This window comes from Apostichopus japonicus, chromosome 9, assembly GCF_037975245.1.
Source record: "Apostichopus japonicus isolate 1M-3 chromosome 9, ASM3797524v1, whole genome shotgun sequence".
In the NCBI taxonomy this organism is placed as follows: Eukaryota; Metazoa; Echinodermata; class Holothuroidea; order Aspidochirotida; family Stichopodidae; genus Apostichopus; species Apostichopus japonicus.
The window spans coordinates 5325728-5343041 of NC_092569.1; the positions used below are offsets into that span (position 1 = coordinate 5325728).

At 38.5% G+C, this 17314-nt stretch overlaps 1 protein-coding gene across 1 annotated transcript in view; it reads left to right on the forward strand.

Annotated features, from left to right (window-relative positions):
- Positions 1–8940: 8940 nt before the first annotated feature.
- LOC139974572 (uncharacterized) overlaps positions 8941–17314 on the forward strand; it is a 124539-nt gene continuing 116165 nt past the window's right edge. Inside the window, exon 1 of the mRNA XM_071981819.1 lies at positions 8941–9099. Coding sequence (XP_071837920.1) covers positions 9055–9099 — 45 coding nt within the window. The 5' untranslated portion in view covers positions 8941–9054. The remainder of the gene's footprint in view (positions 9100–17314) is intronic.

The window sequence follows — 17314 nt, forward strand, 5'->3', positions numbered from 1 at the left end:
AATCCAACCATTGAGTAACATCTAATAACATGTCCTTATTGTTAAATTTCAGCATTTTATTTATTTTGCCAATAAGTCGCTGTTTGGGACAGGATATAGGTATTCTTGCATTCTTTCCCACATTGCATGTGAATGAATACAAGGGGCACCAGACGGGTTTTGTCATTTTTTACTCACTCTTCGCTAAATATTTTCAAAAGGTGTCAATCAAATTAAAACGTATAATTCTAACAGCTCCGCCCATTGGTTGTTCTTCTATGGTTAAGAGTCACTTGTAGGCGACAAGGTTAGCCGAAGTATGAATATCGATAAAAAAAAAAATCTTTTTTTTGGCAGTGCAAACTTTAAAAACTTTAAAATGGTTGGCGTCAGAATGCCGAGGATAAACGTCGTATACTTTTTTTTTTTGCCTTTGCAATTATAAGGAATAAAGTACAATCGAACTCAATAATATATTGAATGATTTTTTATAAAGCAGATATTGTGGATTCTAAATTGAGGCTAAATTCTAAGTTTCCTGCCTATGGGATGTATCCTGTCGATAAATAACCCAGACGAACACGCGATTACCGTTCAGTACTACTACATGGGTATATTTGGGAAGGTAAGGGTCCGGTTTCATTCGGTTATCCTCAATGCAAACTCAATTATGGGTCGCTCACGAGCACTCAAACTTTAACAAGTACCTTTGAAACAGCCAGGGAGCAACATGGCGGGCTCAGAAGCTCCGGGCAGAGGCGTACGGGACCGTCCCAATTTGGGAGCGGGAGGGGGGGGGGAGAGGAAGTTTTCTCCGAATTTTGAGACCTTGCCCGAATTTTCGAAACTTACTACATCATGTAGACTTTTCATGCGGTTGGCAGCCTCATTAAAAGTCCCGATGACGGTAGCGAGTATGATTTTATTGAAATTGTCATTTGTAAGCAGTAGCGTACATAGAATAGTTATAATACGTATAGAATAGTTATTCCAACTACGTAGAACAGTTGTCACCGGGGGAGGGGTGTGATCCTTCCTTTGTCACACCATGCAGGGGATTACGTCCTCTGGGAGGGGTGTCCCATTTCCCTTAGAAAGTGTTGTTTATGTAAGGTGGCTTAGATGCGAAATGGTGCTGCCTTTGAGAAAGCTTTTGAACTGATTATATGTTTCGGAATTCTCATTCTTATTTCCTTTTTTTCTCTTATTTTTTGTTGGTGGGGGGGGGGGGCTGTGTCATGGCGCCCCAACTTTCGGGGAGCAAGGTTCTATTGACGAAATTACATCAAACTATTGGCTATAGCACCAGTATATGTGCACCGTGAACATGATCAAAGTGTACAATAGCCTACCTGTTGTGAGAGGATGGGACTGAGAAGAAATATTAGGGCCTAATTAAAAAGAAGATAGGACATGAACGGTCATCTTTGTAGAGGGGAGGAGTATAAAGTGGGGGTTATTGCGCCTTCTTTGAGGTGAACTCGCTTATCCCCCTCCTCCTTGACATGCTTACCCCATTGACATGCATTCCCCTTGACAGGCTTACCACCATGACAGGCTTACCCCCTTTGCATCATGGCTAAGTCATTGTGACCACAAGTACTTTGCCTCATGAAGTGGGTTTCCGAGGGGGGGGGGGAGTGACTCGGCATAAAAACAGTATTAACTGAACCGTCCAATTCGTTAAATGTTAGAAATGGTTTTTAAAATGTTGTTGCCATCTGTCGACGGATTCTCGTCCATTACTTTCAAGGGATTTAGCAAGTAATTTAAGATCGTATCGTGCGCTCATCACATTCAGACCGTGGCCATTATTCCGTGTGTATGTCGTTATATTCACGTGACAGGCTATACATGACAACCATGCGTTGGCTGGACGCTTATATATAAACCATGGAGCTATTCGGTTATATAAACCCACGCGTGCTAGGGAGCTCCAAATGTGATAGTCGTACACATTCTTCAGAAATGCGGCCCTCGAATATCTCCCAGAGGTCCAATTTCTAACTCACTTCAAAGGAGCGGCATTCTCTAAAGCTAACAGTTTTCCTGTCATAAACAAGTGCGAGTTTGACCTGGTATAGATGATACCGCCAGGCAGAGAGGTGTATGACCGTGTGACACCTTATAAGCGCTGCAGTAGCATCCTTCAGCTATATTTGGGCAAATTTGTCCACATTTTCTAAATATTAACCGCGCGATAAACAAAAAAAGTATTTGGACCGCTCAATAAAAAGTGTTATATTTCAAAGTAATCGTCATATATCCTATGAAGAAGTCAATAATTTTGATCAGCCTTTATTCTTTCTTTCAAAATCTCCTCTCGCTTGTAGTATCAGAACTTTGTATGTATTTCCAAGTGCAGCCCACACTACGGCCTCTCGGAATTAACCCCCCCCACCCATTGGGCGATAGTCAAGTCGGCGGGGCATGTAATAACATCACATCCTACACACATATGAGCTCACGTGCCACTGAGTTATTTCCTCTCAAAACATGTACAGTCAACCACATATTATTCACCATAACGTCTATACCATGAATCCAAATATTCTCTTACATATCCCTAACACACAATATTTCTAATAACCCACTCCAACCCCTCCCCCACCCCTCCCCCACCCCGTCTCGCACAGAAATGGCAAGGTTAGATGCTATATAGGCTATGTATATTTGAAAACACTAAATAATTATTGTTGCGTCATTCCGTTCCAACTTTTTTATCCGGTCACATGACGTTTCATAATCCGGAATGCGGACTTCGTTGACAGTAGTACTACTATACTTCCCTTGCTGGATCCCTCCCACGTCCAGTTTAAATTAAGGTGACACAGAGAGAATATCGTGGTTCGGGGATCCACTTTCTTCTATAGGAATGGCGTGGACTTGTGAAACAAGTCAAACGCATTCCCTCACCCGTGGATGAAATAATTTTGTGGGGAATGTTACCTGTGCGGGTGGTGATTAACTTTTTTCTATTTGCGGAAAATCTGGCGTTTTAAATAGTAACTGAATTGGTTCACGGGCAGTGAATGATTTATAGTATCCATGTGCTACCTAGAATATGGCATGTAGGTTTCAAATTCGAGGAAACACAAATAGGTTTGATTGTGTCAAAGTCATCATGGCGAAATACGACGATTAATCTACATACGGACTCTACCACACACAGTAATTGTGAATGTGCGGCGGATACGAAAGGTAGTAAAAAAGGTGGCAGCATTCCCATTGAAAATCAATTGTGGTATACAAGGCACACGGTTTGACCTGTTTAAAAGTCGAATATAATCATTTCTACTGGCTGAGGTCAAAGGTATCGACAAGAAAACTCTAGGAGCAGACCGATTAAAAATCTCGTCAATCTTTGTGGCTATCCAATTCCACTGAAAAAGGCGGGCATATAGTTTAGTGCACTATTCAGCCGGGGATTTTTTCCCTTAAAGAAGAAAAACAGATTAATTTCGATATGACTTCCACTGGTTGGCTCAAGTTACACAAGCTATTATCGAGACCTTTAATTTTGGTTTGAACCTTGCGTTTGTCTTCCAATCTGACAAACGCAAGGTTTAAACTCAGGTTACAATCTCCTCTCCACTCCATCCTTTTATCTCACACACTACCCTCCCTGCGCTACGTACCGCCCTTCTCCTTCTTCTTCTTCACTGTCCTTCCTCTTTCCCCTTTTCGCCTGCTTTATTTACACTCATTTACACTTATTTTTACACTCCCCCAGTCTTCATAAAGATTATCCGTGCTCCCCCCTCCCCACACCCCTCCTATAATGGAAGACACATTCCCATGTGCTTTGTGAGTTCTGGTTATATAGGCAGGACTACATCGGATATAGATACGTAGGCTCAGATTTTGACATAACCCCCAAATCTGAAGTTTGCAATAATGAAACCGGTGGTGGTACCGTATACCGTAAGGAGTTCTATAAGAACCTGGTCTGGGAAGTGGAAGATAGTTACACTAATCGCTTCCTACCTGCAAAGTTAAGCACAGTAACATCCCTATAGCCATTGTATGCGGTCATGAAACACTGTGGAGAATACTTGGACGTAATCGCGATGTGCATTATGATACGCAAACACTTTTGTATTACTTTTTTTTATATTATTTAATGATCCAGAATAGTTAAAGATATTCTTCAATGAAGAAGAAATGAACATTATACTCTCAATGCAGGAGGATCTAAAATACATACAATGCTGGTAAAGTAGGCTTGATGTTTTAGTTAGTTTTGTCTTTAACGTAAAATCATCATTGCGTGTTGATTGTATATGATCAGTCTCGGTGTGTCTGTCAACCTTGTTTATATTTTGATTAGGATGTCGTTGTGCTGGTAATAACCACAGATGATGAGGAAAACAGCTCTTATCTCTGACTTAGTGCGGTCTGATAGATATATCACTACAGCCATGGCAAATAACGTTAGCTTAAATAAGGCTCACTCGTTCCCTTTGGTACAAACTCAATAAAGTCAACACGATTACAGAATAACGTCGTCGGTCGGAAGAGGAGAAACGAGTGTATTTGTATACTTGCACTGCCCACAAATAAATAAAATTCTTCCTGTGAGCTATTAGCGGTTGGACAGTCAATTGTCCATTGTAGCAGCAATACCCAGAAAATGGAACCTTAACTTCAGTTGATACTGTGCCAAACCTCCATGTGGACCAAATAATGGTCCCCACAAAAAAACTGAGGGAGATGGAAATGAATACGAATGAATCTGGTTTGTTGATGTTGTTCTCATAAATAGTAAATACTTTTCATATTCTGTGCATGTGCTAGTCCTGATGAAAAGGTCATGTAAAAGGTATGCTGCATTGGCCCCAAATATGCTACATATTCAATTTTGGTCACCTTTGGTCAAAATTCTTAAACTGTTTTTATTACGACCTTCGAGGAAATTTTCCTAACTGGGACATTTCAGTCATGTTGTGTGTTCCTTACAAATGTCTGAGAAAAATTTGGAGAGCAAAGACCTCCAGGATAATACTTTTTGAAAACTTCTAGTAATTATAGAGTGCTATAATTTGGGGCCTATACTTACTAACTTGAATGTTTAAGGATAGCCTACCGTATCCACGCATCACATGAAATTTACCACGTGCCCTTTTCAACAGCTCAAAGTACTGATGGAAATTATGAACTAACGCATGCGTGCCACTGACGTTTATCATTTAAACTCGACGTAATGTGATATTATTTATTTATTAATTTATTTGAAGTTTTCTCTTTTCTAACTTTCCACTCTTTCAAAAAGTTATAAAAGGCTAGTCATGTTGAATTGTCCTATAGACATAACTGAAGCCCGCTATTGAGGTTTATGCTCAGAATTTCTCTTATATTATAACTACTTTCTAATTTCTTTCTGCCTAATTGAGTCGAAATTTAAAAACCGCACAGCACAAAAGTGTGAATACTAATACCGGATATATATGTATATAAAATATTGTCTGCCATGTACAGTGAATTGATCATAATAAAAACTATTACATGTGCCGTGAATGCTAAAAGGATTTACCTTACAAATCGTAAACAATTAATCCGTTGCACAATGAAATTACACACCTCCATGAGTTTATGCTTGTTGCCAATGATTTATGCCCATATAAGATCAATCACACTGTACAGGAATATAAATTAGGCCTACTATATAGTTACTACATAATATTGTTAATGAGCCCAATTTCACAGGGAAGGCCGACTGAAGATAAGCAATTCGGTGTTTTCCCGTCAATTCAAGTAGGCTAACCTACGAATTATTTGGCATTGCACTTCTCCAAAAGCAAAATTAATAAATTTGTAATAAGCCTGGCTATATCTCAGCAAGTTACAGGCTGTGACATAGACTAGACTGAGACTTTCCTTTTCGCGTGCTTTGTAATATTTAGTTTCATATAATACTTTTTTTCCGTCCCTTTGAGGTTTGAATACATATATCATATGACTGGCAAATATTCATAAAGTGACTTTCACTTAGTTCCGAAAACCCCAAGTTAAGTTTCACTGGCTAGGTCTTTTTTTTAGCTGCAAACAATTTGTTCAGCCTTAAAATTGTTAAATCTGCGCGGATAAAAAAGTCAAAGTTCATCCATCCCATGGTAACAACTAAGCCATACTGTACTTTAGCTGTTTGTTATATAGTTCTTCGCTAACGACTCCCTGTGGAGGGAAGTTCATCATTACAATACGAAGAACTGTTTAGCGGTCAAAGGTGAATTTGCCATTGACCTGTGCTTCCGGTCGCCCGGCTTGCGTCTGCATAAATCTATACCGCAAACAGTGCAGTAGCCTACAGCCTACGCGAAGGGTATAAATTTGTCAGGATGAGTCAGTGGGTAAAATGTCTGGCCCTAATCCAACGGGAAAATAGTAAAATTTATTGGGGCCTTATACCGTTCAATGAACTCTATACGAAGTTGGTGCGTAATTATGAAAATGTATAATCCACGCTAGGATGTGGGATACCGCCTCAAATCTGAAAACTGTTGGTGAAAAGGTCTCTTTTTAGGTCTGTGAATTTCACATCAATAACTTTAACCTTTTACCTTAGTTGACTGTGCAAGGGTTACTCTTATTCATAACAACCCACCCACGAGATCATAAATCGGTTGAAATATCAGTATTTCACTTTTTTTTGTGCGAATTTGTAACGAAGCGCCGCCCCTAAAAAAAAAAATTTCACTTAGAAGTCGTTGGCTTCAAAAATGAAAAGATGTAAGGAACGTAACGGATAAATCGAATTGAAATAACCCACAACGGTTTGTTGTAGTTTGTTTGGGCTTTTCATTACTTTAAGCACTAACATCTTCGGAGAAAAGTCCTCCTAAATTCACAATTTGTAAACATCAAAAACCCGTCTATAGGCTCTTCAGTTCCGGATTACACGTTAATCACAATAACACCCGTTTCACCTGAGTCGCTGGTGAATAATACGGATTACGTAATCAATACATGATCTGAGGTGTACAGCTAAAACTCGTATCCCACTGCAACAGGTCGATGTCCCCGCATCAATACTGCATTACTGCAAACATTCCTTTTAAATGACGTGTTTACAGGACTCCCCATGTTTGACAAAAAAAGGAGGAACTCGACGACGACTAAAGCATGCTGTTAGAAGATGTATATCCTTCATGCACGATAAGAAACAGACATAGCAGGTGATTATGTTCAACGATTCTTGTCCAGTTGACCGTCTTAATATCCACGACAAGATAAATTCTTCAAATCACAAAATATAGAGATGGCTTCGAGACAAATTCTCGCCCAGTTTTTTTTTTCATTCTGGACTGAATTTGAATAACACAAGTTAGTTATCAAAGCCACCATCTATACATGTAATAACACGCAGTTTATGTCAGGGAGCTGGTTATGTGTATATCATATAGTCTCTGATGTACCTATATACACAAAATTTCGTTGTGTAACCCAGTAGGTCCGTGAAACCTCAACAGACCCGACCCCCTCAAGCAAACCGGTACCGAATTACGACCTTCCTTACCGGTTTCGAACCTCTGGACATACAATTAGCGTCCATGCATAGCCTAGTGGTTAGGGTGTCCGCATATAAAGCGGGAGGCCATGGTTCGAATCCCGGTGGAGGCTGGATGTTTTTCACTGTTCTGGATTTTCTAACTCACTACGATTTCAATTATCTATACATACCAAATATACTTTGTGACGTCAGAGAAACTTCACTCGAAATACCTCTACAAGAGAACACACACTAAGTATACGGTACGCTATTAAAATGCTGACTGACTTGTGCTTTATATGGGCTATCGGACGCCTTCAGGGCAAAGTAAGCTTTGGAAACGAAGTGCACTTTTTACAGGTTTACCATTTGGAATGTGACCTCTGTCAATATCAGTATCCCTGATAATTTGAACATGAAAGTTTTATCATGTTTCGAGGAAACAATTCTTCGACAAGAATCTACTCTTCTGTACAAGTTTTTACCAACTTTGATGTTACTCTTATGAACATTGTATTTAAATTTAACCCCCGTACATGGGAAAGATTACTAAAATTTAATCGATTATTGTGTCCAGGAAGGACCATACTGATCCCCTGTGCAGGAAGGACCATACTGATCCCTTGTGCAGGAAGGACCATACTGATCCCCTGTGCAGGAAGGAACATACTGATCCCCTGTGCAGGAAGCAATATGCTGATCCCCTTTGCAGGAAGGACCATACTGATCCCCTGTGCAGGAAGGACCATAATGATCCCCTGTGCAGGAAGGACCATACTGATCCCATGTGCAATAAGGTCAAACGCATAGTGTAATCTCTATCGTTGGCCCTCAGAGCATGTCTCCTTCTATATTGTAAAACAAACTATTAATAGAAAGAAAACCTATAGATAAAGTTTTTTCTTCATTTCTGAAAGTTCCTTCAAGTTGATGTTATGTCGATGCTGACATTAAGAACTCTTCACACAATATGCTTAGATTGAAGTTATTGGGAGGGCGAGGGGGGCTGTTTTAAACTTTGATGCAGGTAAAGACACGACGAAATGTATGGAGCCCATGTCAGACCTTTGCAAACCAAATAAGGCCTACATATAGTAATATGGAAAAGAAAAGAAAAGAGAAGTGAAAAGATATGAGTAGGCCATGCAGCAGCTGTGATCGACAGTAGACCATTTCCTCAGCCTTATGCGTATTATCGACAAAAAGTAATGATCGGAGAATTACCATGCAGAAGGAAAGAAACTTCCCAAAAATAAGTTGCTATAGACTTAACACGATAACGTGCTGTACGTAATCAGTTATTGCAATCGCTACAATCATTCATTTGTGTCTTTTTAAGAATGATGGACATTATTATGATTAGAATGTCAGTTCACACGTTTATTTACTTCTAAGCTTGTATATTTTTGTCTAATTGTTTACTACTTCTCGACCAACAGAGATAACCGAGAGCCATTCGCATTCCTGTCAACCTAATGGACTGATTATCCCGACATGTCGTGTGAGGGTTCTGAACACTTGTCATAAAAAACACTCGCGAATAAGGAAAACCCACCGCCAGCCACGTAGTCAACTAGACCATCGTCATGGTGACGGTATCACTGGCCGGTCATCCCACTGCAAGTATTCAGGTAGGCGTATTTGCTTGTTTGTTTTTCACCGTCGCCGATCTTTGGACAATCTTCCGTTAGTGATTTTCGATGTTTGCCGTTGACTATTTTCGAGGAATCCCTTGGAATGAGTCATTTGGTAAACGAAACAAGTAAACTGTTCATCTTGTCACACATCGCAAGAAATATAGAGTTAAAAGAGGGCAGACTGCTACTACTAGAACGTACCGACTTAAAAGCTGTATCTTCCGTGCATGTTTTTTCCCCTTTATTACCCAAATAGGTGTATAGAGTGTGTCAGTTTACCTTGTGCGGACTTTTCATGCTAGCTTAATCTTACAAGTAACTCTCACATAAATCTCTATATGCGAGGCCACGTTCTTGTTTGAAATAACCTCGTTTTTGTATAAAAAAAAAAATTGTCATCCCGTATAGTTTGAGGTGGAAAGTGTTGTTGTTGTGACAAGTTAAAGAAAAAAGAAATAAGGACAGGCGCAGGTCAAGGGGAGAAGTAGCTACTCGAGAAATTCCTACAGAGCAGTAAATTGAATTCAGAGATGACTTACACAATTAGGTGTGAAGAACCCAATCAAGGATAGGCTAAATCTATCAATATAGCAATCACGCAATGGATACCGCCGGTGGGGATTTAAATCAAGACCCGCTTAGAATATGAGTAAAGCAGTTGATAATACCGTGGAATTGATAATAACTACTGCAGATCGGCCGGGAACTAAGCATGGAAGGTCACGTGGTACATAGCCACTCGCTGCAACGGCAGCAAAATAGTGTACCCATGAAGTGTCGTTCTAATTTCCAATGCTCCTTTTTTCTTAGTTCAAGTGATGTCGAGGCATCTTTTGAGGTCAATTGATCCAATTTCCTGTGTCCACTTTTCTCATGATTAAAGCCTATACATTTTCAATATTGCAACTTATTAGCTTGATAGGATTATGTTGATGAAAAGAAATCAAGATCCTAAAATTTGTTATTTTTGTTGGTTTTATTTGCTAAGCCTGTTGGGTTGTTAAACGACTTTGATGATACAACCGATACGTTGAAACTGATGAAACCAGAAATACTCTCTTCGTAAAAACAATTTGTAAACTTAATTTCGACTTTCACATATACGCACTCGTACATTCCGTCTCATTCCTCGTATAATAATTTTGATCTTCATTAAATTAGAGGAGTTCACCAATCATTCTCAACGCATATCCACGGCATCTTTTCTAAAAAGTCGTGATCGATAGTGTATAAGATTAAGGAACATCTCGACTTCTCTAGGGCGTGCCAACCCGTCCCCTTCCCGCCCCCTCCCCGCCCCCCCCCCCGTTTACATAGGTCGATGACTATTTCACACTGCCCTGGACGTTGGTCTTCTCCATGGAGCTCCTGAACCTTTTCAACTTTTCCCGTCTAATTAGAAGTGATCAGTTCGACCGACCGTCAGATGACTAGTTTCATACGGTATCTAATGCAGGAGGTATCTGTTGTACAAATAGCTGAACCGTAAGGTCATTCAGCTGCTGTAGCAGTAGACATAATCTCCAGTCATCGTCATCATCATCATTAGGGATGAGTCAATCTTGTTGATGATAGGGGAACCCTGGGAGACGACGAGCTGCTCTAGTCGGTTGTTTCTCTCTCTCTCTTTCATTGACCTGATGAGCAAAACTCGTCGTCATTGCATTGGAATTCAAGGTGTGCTTGCTACAAGTTAGAGATACTTCTTCACCTGGAAGGTGGGAATGTCTACATGATACGAAAAGGTGCACAAATAGAAACGGACCACTGGGAGCATAATTGGTCTCTAATCACACTGATGAGGAAGATGTGTAATCGATGTTTGATGACAGGCTGACGTCATCAATGGCGCCATCAAATAAACGAGAAAAAAAACTGAGGGGGTTTGATACTTATTTGACGTAAAATCATTTACACGGGTCAGACTTTCCGAGTTTCCTTTTGGGCGTGATATTTCAACTGCGATTAAGATACGATAGCTTGTTAGGGAAGGGTGTAACTACTCTCTATCTGATGAACCAAACTCTGTTTTTGATATCATATATATAAATTACTAACTGTGGTCTAATATGTGCAAAGACGGCGGAAATTAACAAAGTGGGGGTGGGGGGCGGGGGGGTAGGGGCGAATTCCTTTGAAGAATGCTAAGAATATTTAAGACCACCCCTCCTTTCTTAACTCCTGCTCACAGTATCATTCGGGGGATTGTTGTGCATGTAAGGGTCATTACAAAAGCCTTATAACCGTGTTTGCAGCAAACTTTCTCGTCACTTTTATTGGTGTGTAGTACTGCACTGTAACTGTCAAGACGGCCTGTTTAATATGTCGTTAAAAACAATATCAACACACCGCCAAGATTACAGTTTCTACATAGGTGCAAATCTAGGCTTCACACTGGTTGGTGAAGTCATTAATTGATATATGCTAATCACAACTTCTTGCTAATTGGTTTTTTTCCCCCTTTATTTTGCAAGACTTGATACTTTTATTTCGAATTCTTACGAAATATGCCCTAGTTATGTTAATGACACCATGCTGGTCTTAAACCTAGCCATATTCTCAGTTCATTTTTGTTGATGACTTTCTTCGCTTAACGGTATTTTATATCTTTAAATGCTTTCGTTGCTTTAGATGCTTGTTCGCAGGGGTAGAGGTGGAGGGAGGGTACTGGACGTTTTTTCTCCTTATCACCTTTAATCCCCCATGACGTCCGAAGAATTCCCGTATATAGGCTACAATTATCTAGCCTATATAGGCTATGTGTTATTTGATTTCGTGATCTCCCATGTGACATTAATTTGACACGGAACTAAGGATTTGTTTCTTCTTCATGTTTTCAACTAAAAGGGTTTCTTGATAGATTTCATCTGCAATCAAGTCAAATAAAAACCAAATTAGGGGCGTTGGTAACCGAAAATCGTATTTAAGAGCAGTTACACTGCAGAAGTAAGAAGTAATGGTTGTTATAGGTTGTAACTAGACACGTGATTTATTTTTAAATGAACAAGACAAACGTTTGCGAAGGGTTTCAAATATTTTTACACAAAGGTGAAAAAAGGTGATCTGAGACATAGAACGAATGAAAGAATGGAAGGTTGGATAGATTTAGCGACACAATGGAAATGTAAAAAATAATAATAATACCCGGTACTGTATTTATTTTTTATTGTTTTTTATTGTTATTATCTGGTACCCCTGTAGGCTTCCTCCGTTTAACTAAAACCAGTATAATATTTTATAATGGATGGATTTAACTCCCCGTGAATTTTGTGTTATACATTACATCAATAGCCTTTTTTTTCTTCAAACGTTGGCCTCATTTTATACCTTGGCTGTTCCATTTTATTGCCTGCCTTTAATTGGAGATGTAACTTTAAATTTGAAATATTGCCAGGGTACCTCCCCCCCCCCCCACCCCATCTTATCAACATGTAAGATAAGCAATAATTTTGTCCCATTTATCAAGTGAAGTTTTTAATATTAAAACAATAACAAACCTTCACGTAACATTTAATAAGAGATGAGATCGCTCCCACCGGGTATATAGTTAATGGACCTCTTGCAACAGGGACCAAAATGCGCATGATTTATCATGTCCACAATTGGAGCGTGTTTTTGTATTTAGTCTGGTACCAACAATCTTTTCTAATTTGTCATAATTAATCGATCGCTCCCTTTGTTTTTGTTCAGGTCATCTTGGATCTGGCGTGACATATCATTTTTCATATCCCTATCAATGATTACTTAATTTCTTGAGCCTTTTAATGGCCCATCGTTTTGGGCCCTTCCGTCTTCCGGGAGCAAAGGGGCACCCTAGGTCAGGTTCCTTGGGTAAATATGAGCTTTGACAAGAAGAAAAAAGGGAAAAAAAGAAGGCCAGTATCGTCTGGCTGGAGGTTTGCAGTTTATAGACGTTCTGTATTTGTTCTATCTTGTTTACAAGAAAAGATCATCAAATAATAAATGATTATGGTTTCTTTGAGTAGTCTTCTTCACAAAACCGTAATAGACTTTTATCTGACTTTGGTATTTTTTGTTGGTTTGGTTTGGTTTGATCTGGTTTAATTAAATTTATGGATGTCATCTAAGATGTAATTGGTCCTTCAGTATAATCAATTTGCACAAGTATATACTTGAGAGTTTTATCCTTATTAGTATAATCTTTCGACGCCTTCTTTAAATATTTTAATTTCTTTTCATTTTGTGTGTGTGCGTGTGTGTGTATTTGTCTGTGTGTTTGTCTGTGTGTATAGTTTAGTTCAATTTCTTCGCCCGTGTCTCATATTATCATTCGACGTATTCAAATTATCAAGACATATAAAATGTAATTATAAAACCATCGAAATACTTAACGAATTTCAAAAAATAGTTTATTAAACATTAGATATAATTAATTAACATTAACTTTTGTTACAAACATTAATTGAAAAAGTACGGTCACGATGATGAATTTGATTGGCCAAATACTCGATCGAATTGATTGAAATTTTCAATCTTTACAGTGACATAATATATACTGGTAGTCCTATGTATATAGCACCGCCACGCATACACATACAAATTAAAAATAAAGGTTAACTGAACTTAATTATCGCAATTATTTTCCCAGAGTATAAAACATGCCAAATTCAATGGAAACTAAATCATGTGAACTAATTAGTTACTAAAAATGTGGCAGATTGTTTACAAATGTTTTCAATCGGTCTAAAAGTCGTTCAGTTGGGGTCGACTGATTGAACGCATAATATTCCCACGGAAATTGTCATATCTAGTAAGTGGAGTTTTTTTTTTTATATTAAAAAGTGCATTTCTGGGTTACCTTTACGAACCCATGTTAGGCGAAAGAAAGGAAACCCCTGTTTATCATATTGTGTAACTGCGCGTCGTACCTCAATGTAAAACTCATCATCGACAAGTAATGTATAACGAAATAAACACGTATATGACGATGTAGGACATCAGGGGTTAATATGAGTTATAGCTATAGTCTGCATCTCGTCCAGACATATAGACAGACAGACAGACGGACACACAGACAGAAAGACAGACAAACATAGTTTAATTCAACGAAAAGTATGTCCTCTGTAAACGTTACATTCATTAGTGTGTTTTCTAGGGTAAGTAAACAACCATCAATCTTTGAATATCGTGCGATGTAGTCGCTTTGTTTTCTAATTAATTTTCACGAACATAGCACAAGAATGAACTTTCTTTCTTACGCTTTGCTCCCTGATCTTGTATGCAATGTATGTCTGCATGTATATACATACGACTGTTATATCTTTTGCTCCCTGATCTTGTCTGCAATGTACGTCTGTATGTATATGCCTACGTCTGTTACCTTTTGCTCCCTGATGTTGTCTGCACTGTACGTCTGTATATTATGCATACGTCTGTTACCTTTTGCTCCTTGATGTTGTCTGCAATGTACGTCTGTATATTATACATACGTCTGTTACCTTTTGCTCCTTGATGTTGTCTACAATGTACGTCTGTATATTATACATACGTCTGTTACCTTTTGTTCCGTGATGTTGTCTGCACTGTACGTCTGTATATTATACATACGTCTGTTACCTTTTGCTCCTTGATGTTGTCTGCAATGTACGTCTGTATATTATACATACGTCTGTTACCTTTTGTTCCGTGATGTTGTCTGCAATGTACGTCTGTATGTTATACAAACGTCTGTTACGGTACATTTTCGTATGACATTCAGAAAAAAATCAGAGGACCAGTCAAATTTTCGATGAAGACTGGGTGAAATCATCAATGTTGGTATTAATTAATTTCTTGTTCATAGATAAGTGTTTTTTGCAACCTCTGTAAAGAGAGAGGGAATACCATGGAAAAAGAAAAATTTAAGGACTTGCTTAAGTCGTCACTCCTGCTTCAAAAGGAAAATAAAACCCTAATCCCTCAAACTGGTTGATAAAGCGGACCCCAATCTATCACTCATGTTAACGATGATGGCTACGAGGTTTATTTCTCCTTTTTATAATAAAGCGACTCGACACAAAGCAACGTTTATGGGTGTCAGAGGGACGAGAAGGGGAAAGGTGCGGGGTCAGTTGGAGGAGGGAGGAGAAAGAGGGGGAGGCGTTGGTCTATTTCGTCAACTTTGGCCAGGGAACACTAAAATTTTAAAAAACCGTAATTGTCATCTGCGGTTTAAATTCATCCATTCATCATATTATACCATGGACATTTTCAACCCATTCAAAATCGGCCCCTGTACGTCTATTGGACGTAAACCTTTCAACTTCATATACAGTTGATGTGAGGCAATAATATGCTTCTTTCCTTGGTGTACTTTTGCCTATTTCCTGTGCCTCCATTCAACCCATGGAACCCCTCAACGGTTGTCAAATATTGCCACTGTCAATATACAGTTCTGTGATTATGTTTTCATAAATTTTAATATCATTTACAGTGTAAACGATCCATTCAATCAGGCGGTATACTTCTTTCTTTATTAATTTCATTTACTAAGCTGCTGGCTATAAGATGAGTTATTGCGTTTGTCTTGTCAGCGTACACAAATTGTAAGCCTTTGAACAAAATGAAGTACCTCAATGTGAAAAACCTGTGTTTTTTTGGTTGGTTCCGTTCTTACAAGGTGTATGCATACATCTTGAATCATAATAACGCCCCCCCCCCCCCTCCATACCATAACCATTACAAGAAACGTCTTGAAAGGGGAATCCAGTTTGCTTCGTTTCATTAAAAAAACGACTTTAAACAACAGCATATTTATCTTGTTATGCAATGACATTATTTGTACAGTATTCCATCAGTTTCTGCGCAACCGAAGCACTTTTATTTTTAGCCCCAAGCCCACCCACCACCACCCTTCCAGGCCCCTACAGTAGTATTTTACAAAGCAGCACACGGCAGGGAATGCGAAATTTATATCTTTTCTATAGCAACGGAGAATTGCTTGTAATTAAGAACGTGCACACTTCTGTGAGGAAAGTACAAATGAAACTATATATATATATATATATATATATATATATATATATATATATATATATATAAACTATATATATATATATATTAACTATATATATATATTAACTATATATATATATAGTTAATATATATATATAGTTAATATATATATATATATATATAGTAATATATATATATATATATATATATATAATAACTATATATATATATATACAGTAAGGAACAAATATACTCCTGTCATAAGTATAATTATATAATCTGAAATCTAGCCATAGGTCGAATTAACACCATTGGACATGAATTTCAATGAAATAAAACATTTATAGGGGAACTAGTGTAAAACGACGAACGTGCCCTCTCGTATTCTTTGTCATCAAGAAGTACAAAAGGTAAATGAGACCGTTGAGAGACCTTAGGTCTGTATTATTGCTTACTTTAATGCAGTAAAGGCCCGAAGAAACACGTACATCGTCTACAGCGTAGTGTCAGGTACCTCAAAGAGCCCTACCCTGGAGATGTCAAACACAGTCAATATATACAACTACAGTGATTCACCTATTACTGTGTGATTACACCAAAGCTATCCCTCAAATATAGGTCAACTCACAAGAGTCTCTTGGACCGACGACATCTCCCGAAGGATTTCCTAAGCAAAATATATGTAAAGCGTTATGATATACCTTTATGACCGTTCACGGTTTTCACTTATACCAAGAATTCATCATAATCTCTGATGATTTTTCGGATCTCTCTCATGTAGAGACTGTTTAAGGTTATCAAAAAAAGTGTCGATATTTCATCATCATCATCATTCGTTTTGTATTTCATTTTGTGTTTGCCATTTCTTCCCCTATTCTTTATCCATATACACATCATGCTGTATTTAACCGCTGTCATGATATATGGTCTATTATGATGTGTCTGAGGCATACATCAATAACAACTTCCGGAGGCAGACATATTAATGTTGCTAATGATGACAGGCTGGGATGAGTGAAAAGAGATCAGAGACAGAGCTAGGGATGAAGATGGCTCATGATTGACTGTGTGTGTATGGGGATATTTAACAGTGTTCATCGTGAACATGCCGTGCTGATATCGAACTGGAAGGAAACAGCTGTAGCCTTCATACATGAGCTTGTCTTAGGGACAATCCGCTAGTATACACATCTGAGGATGCCTTCAAAACTAAGTTGAGCCAGCCTTCAGATTTTAGCTTGTATTCACACCTAAT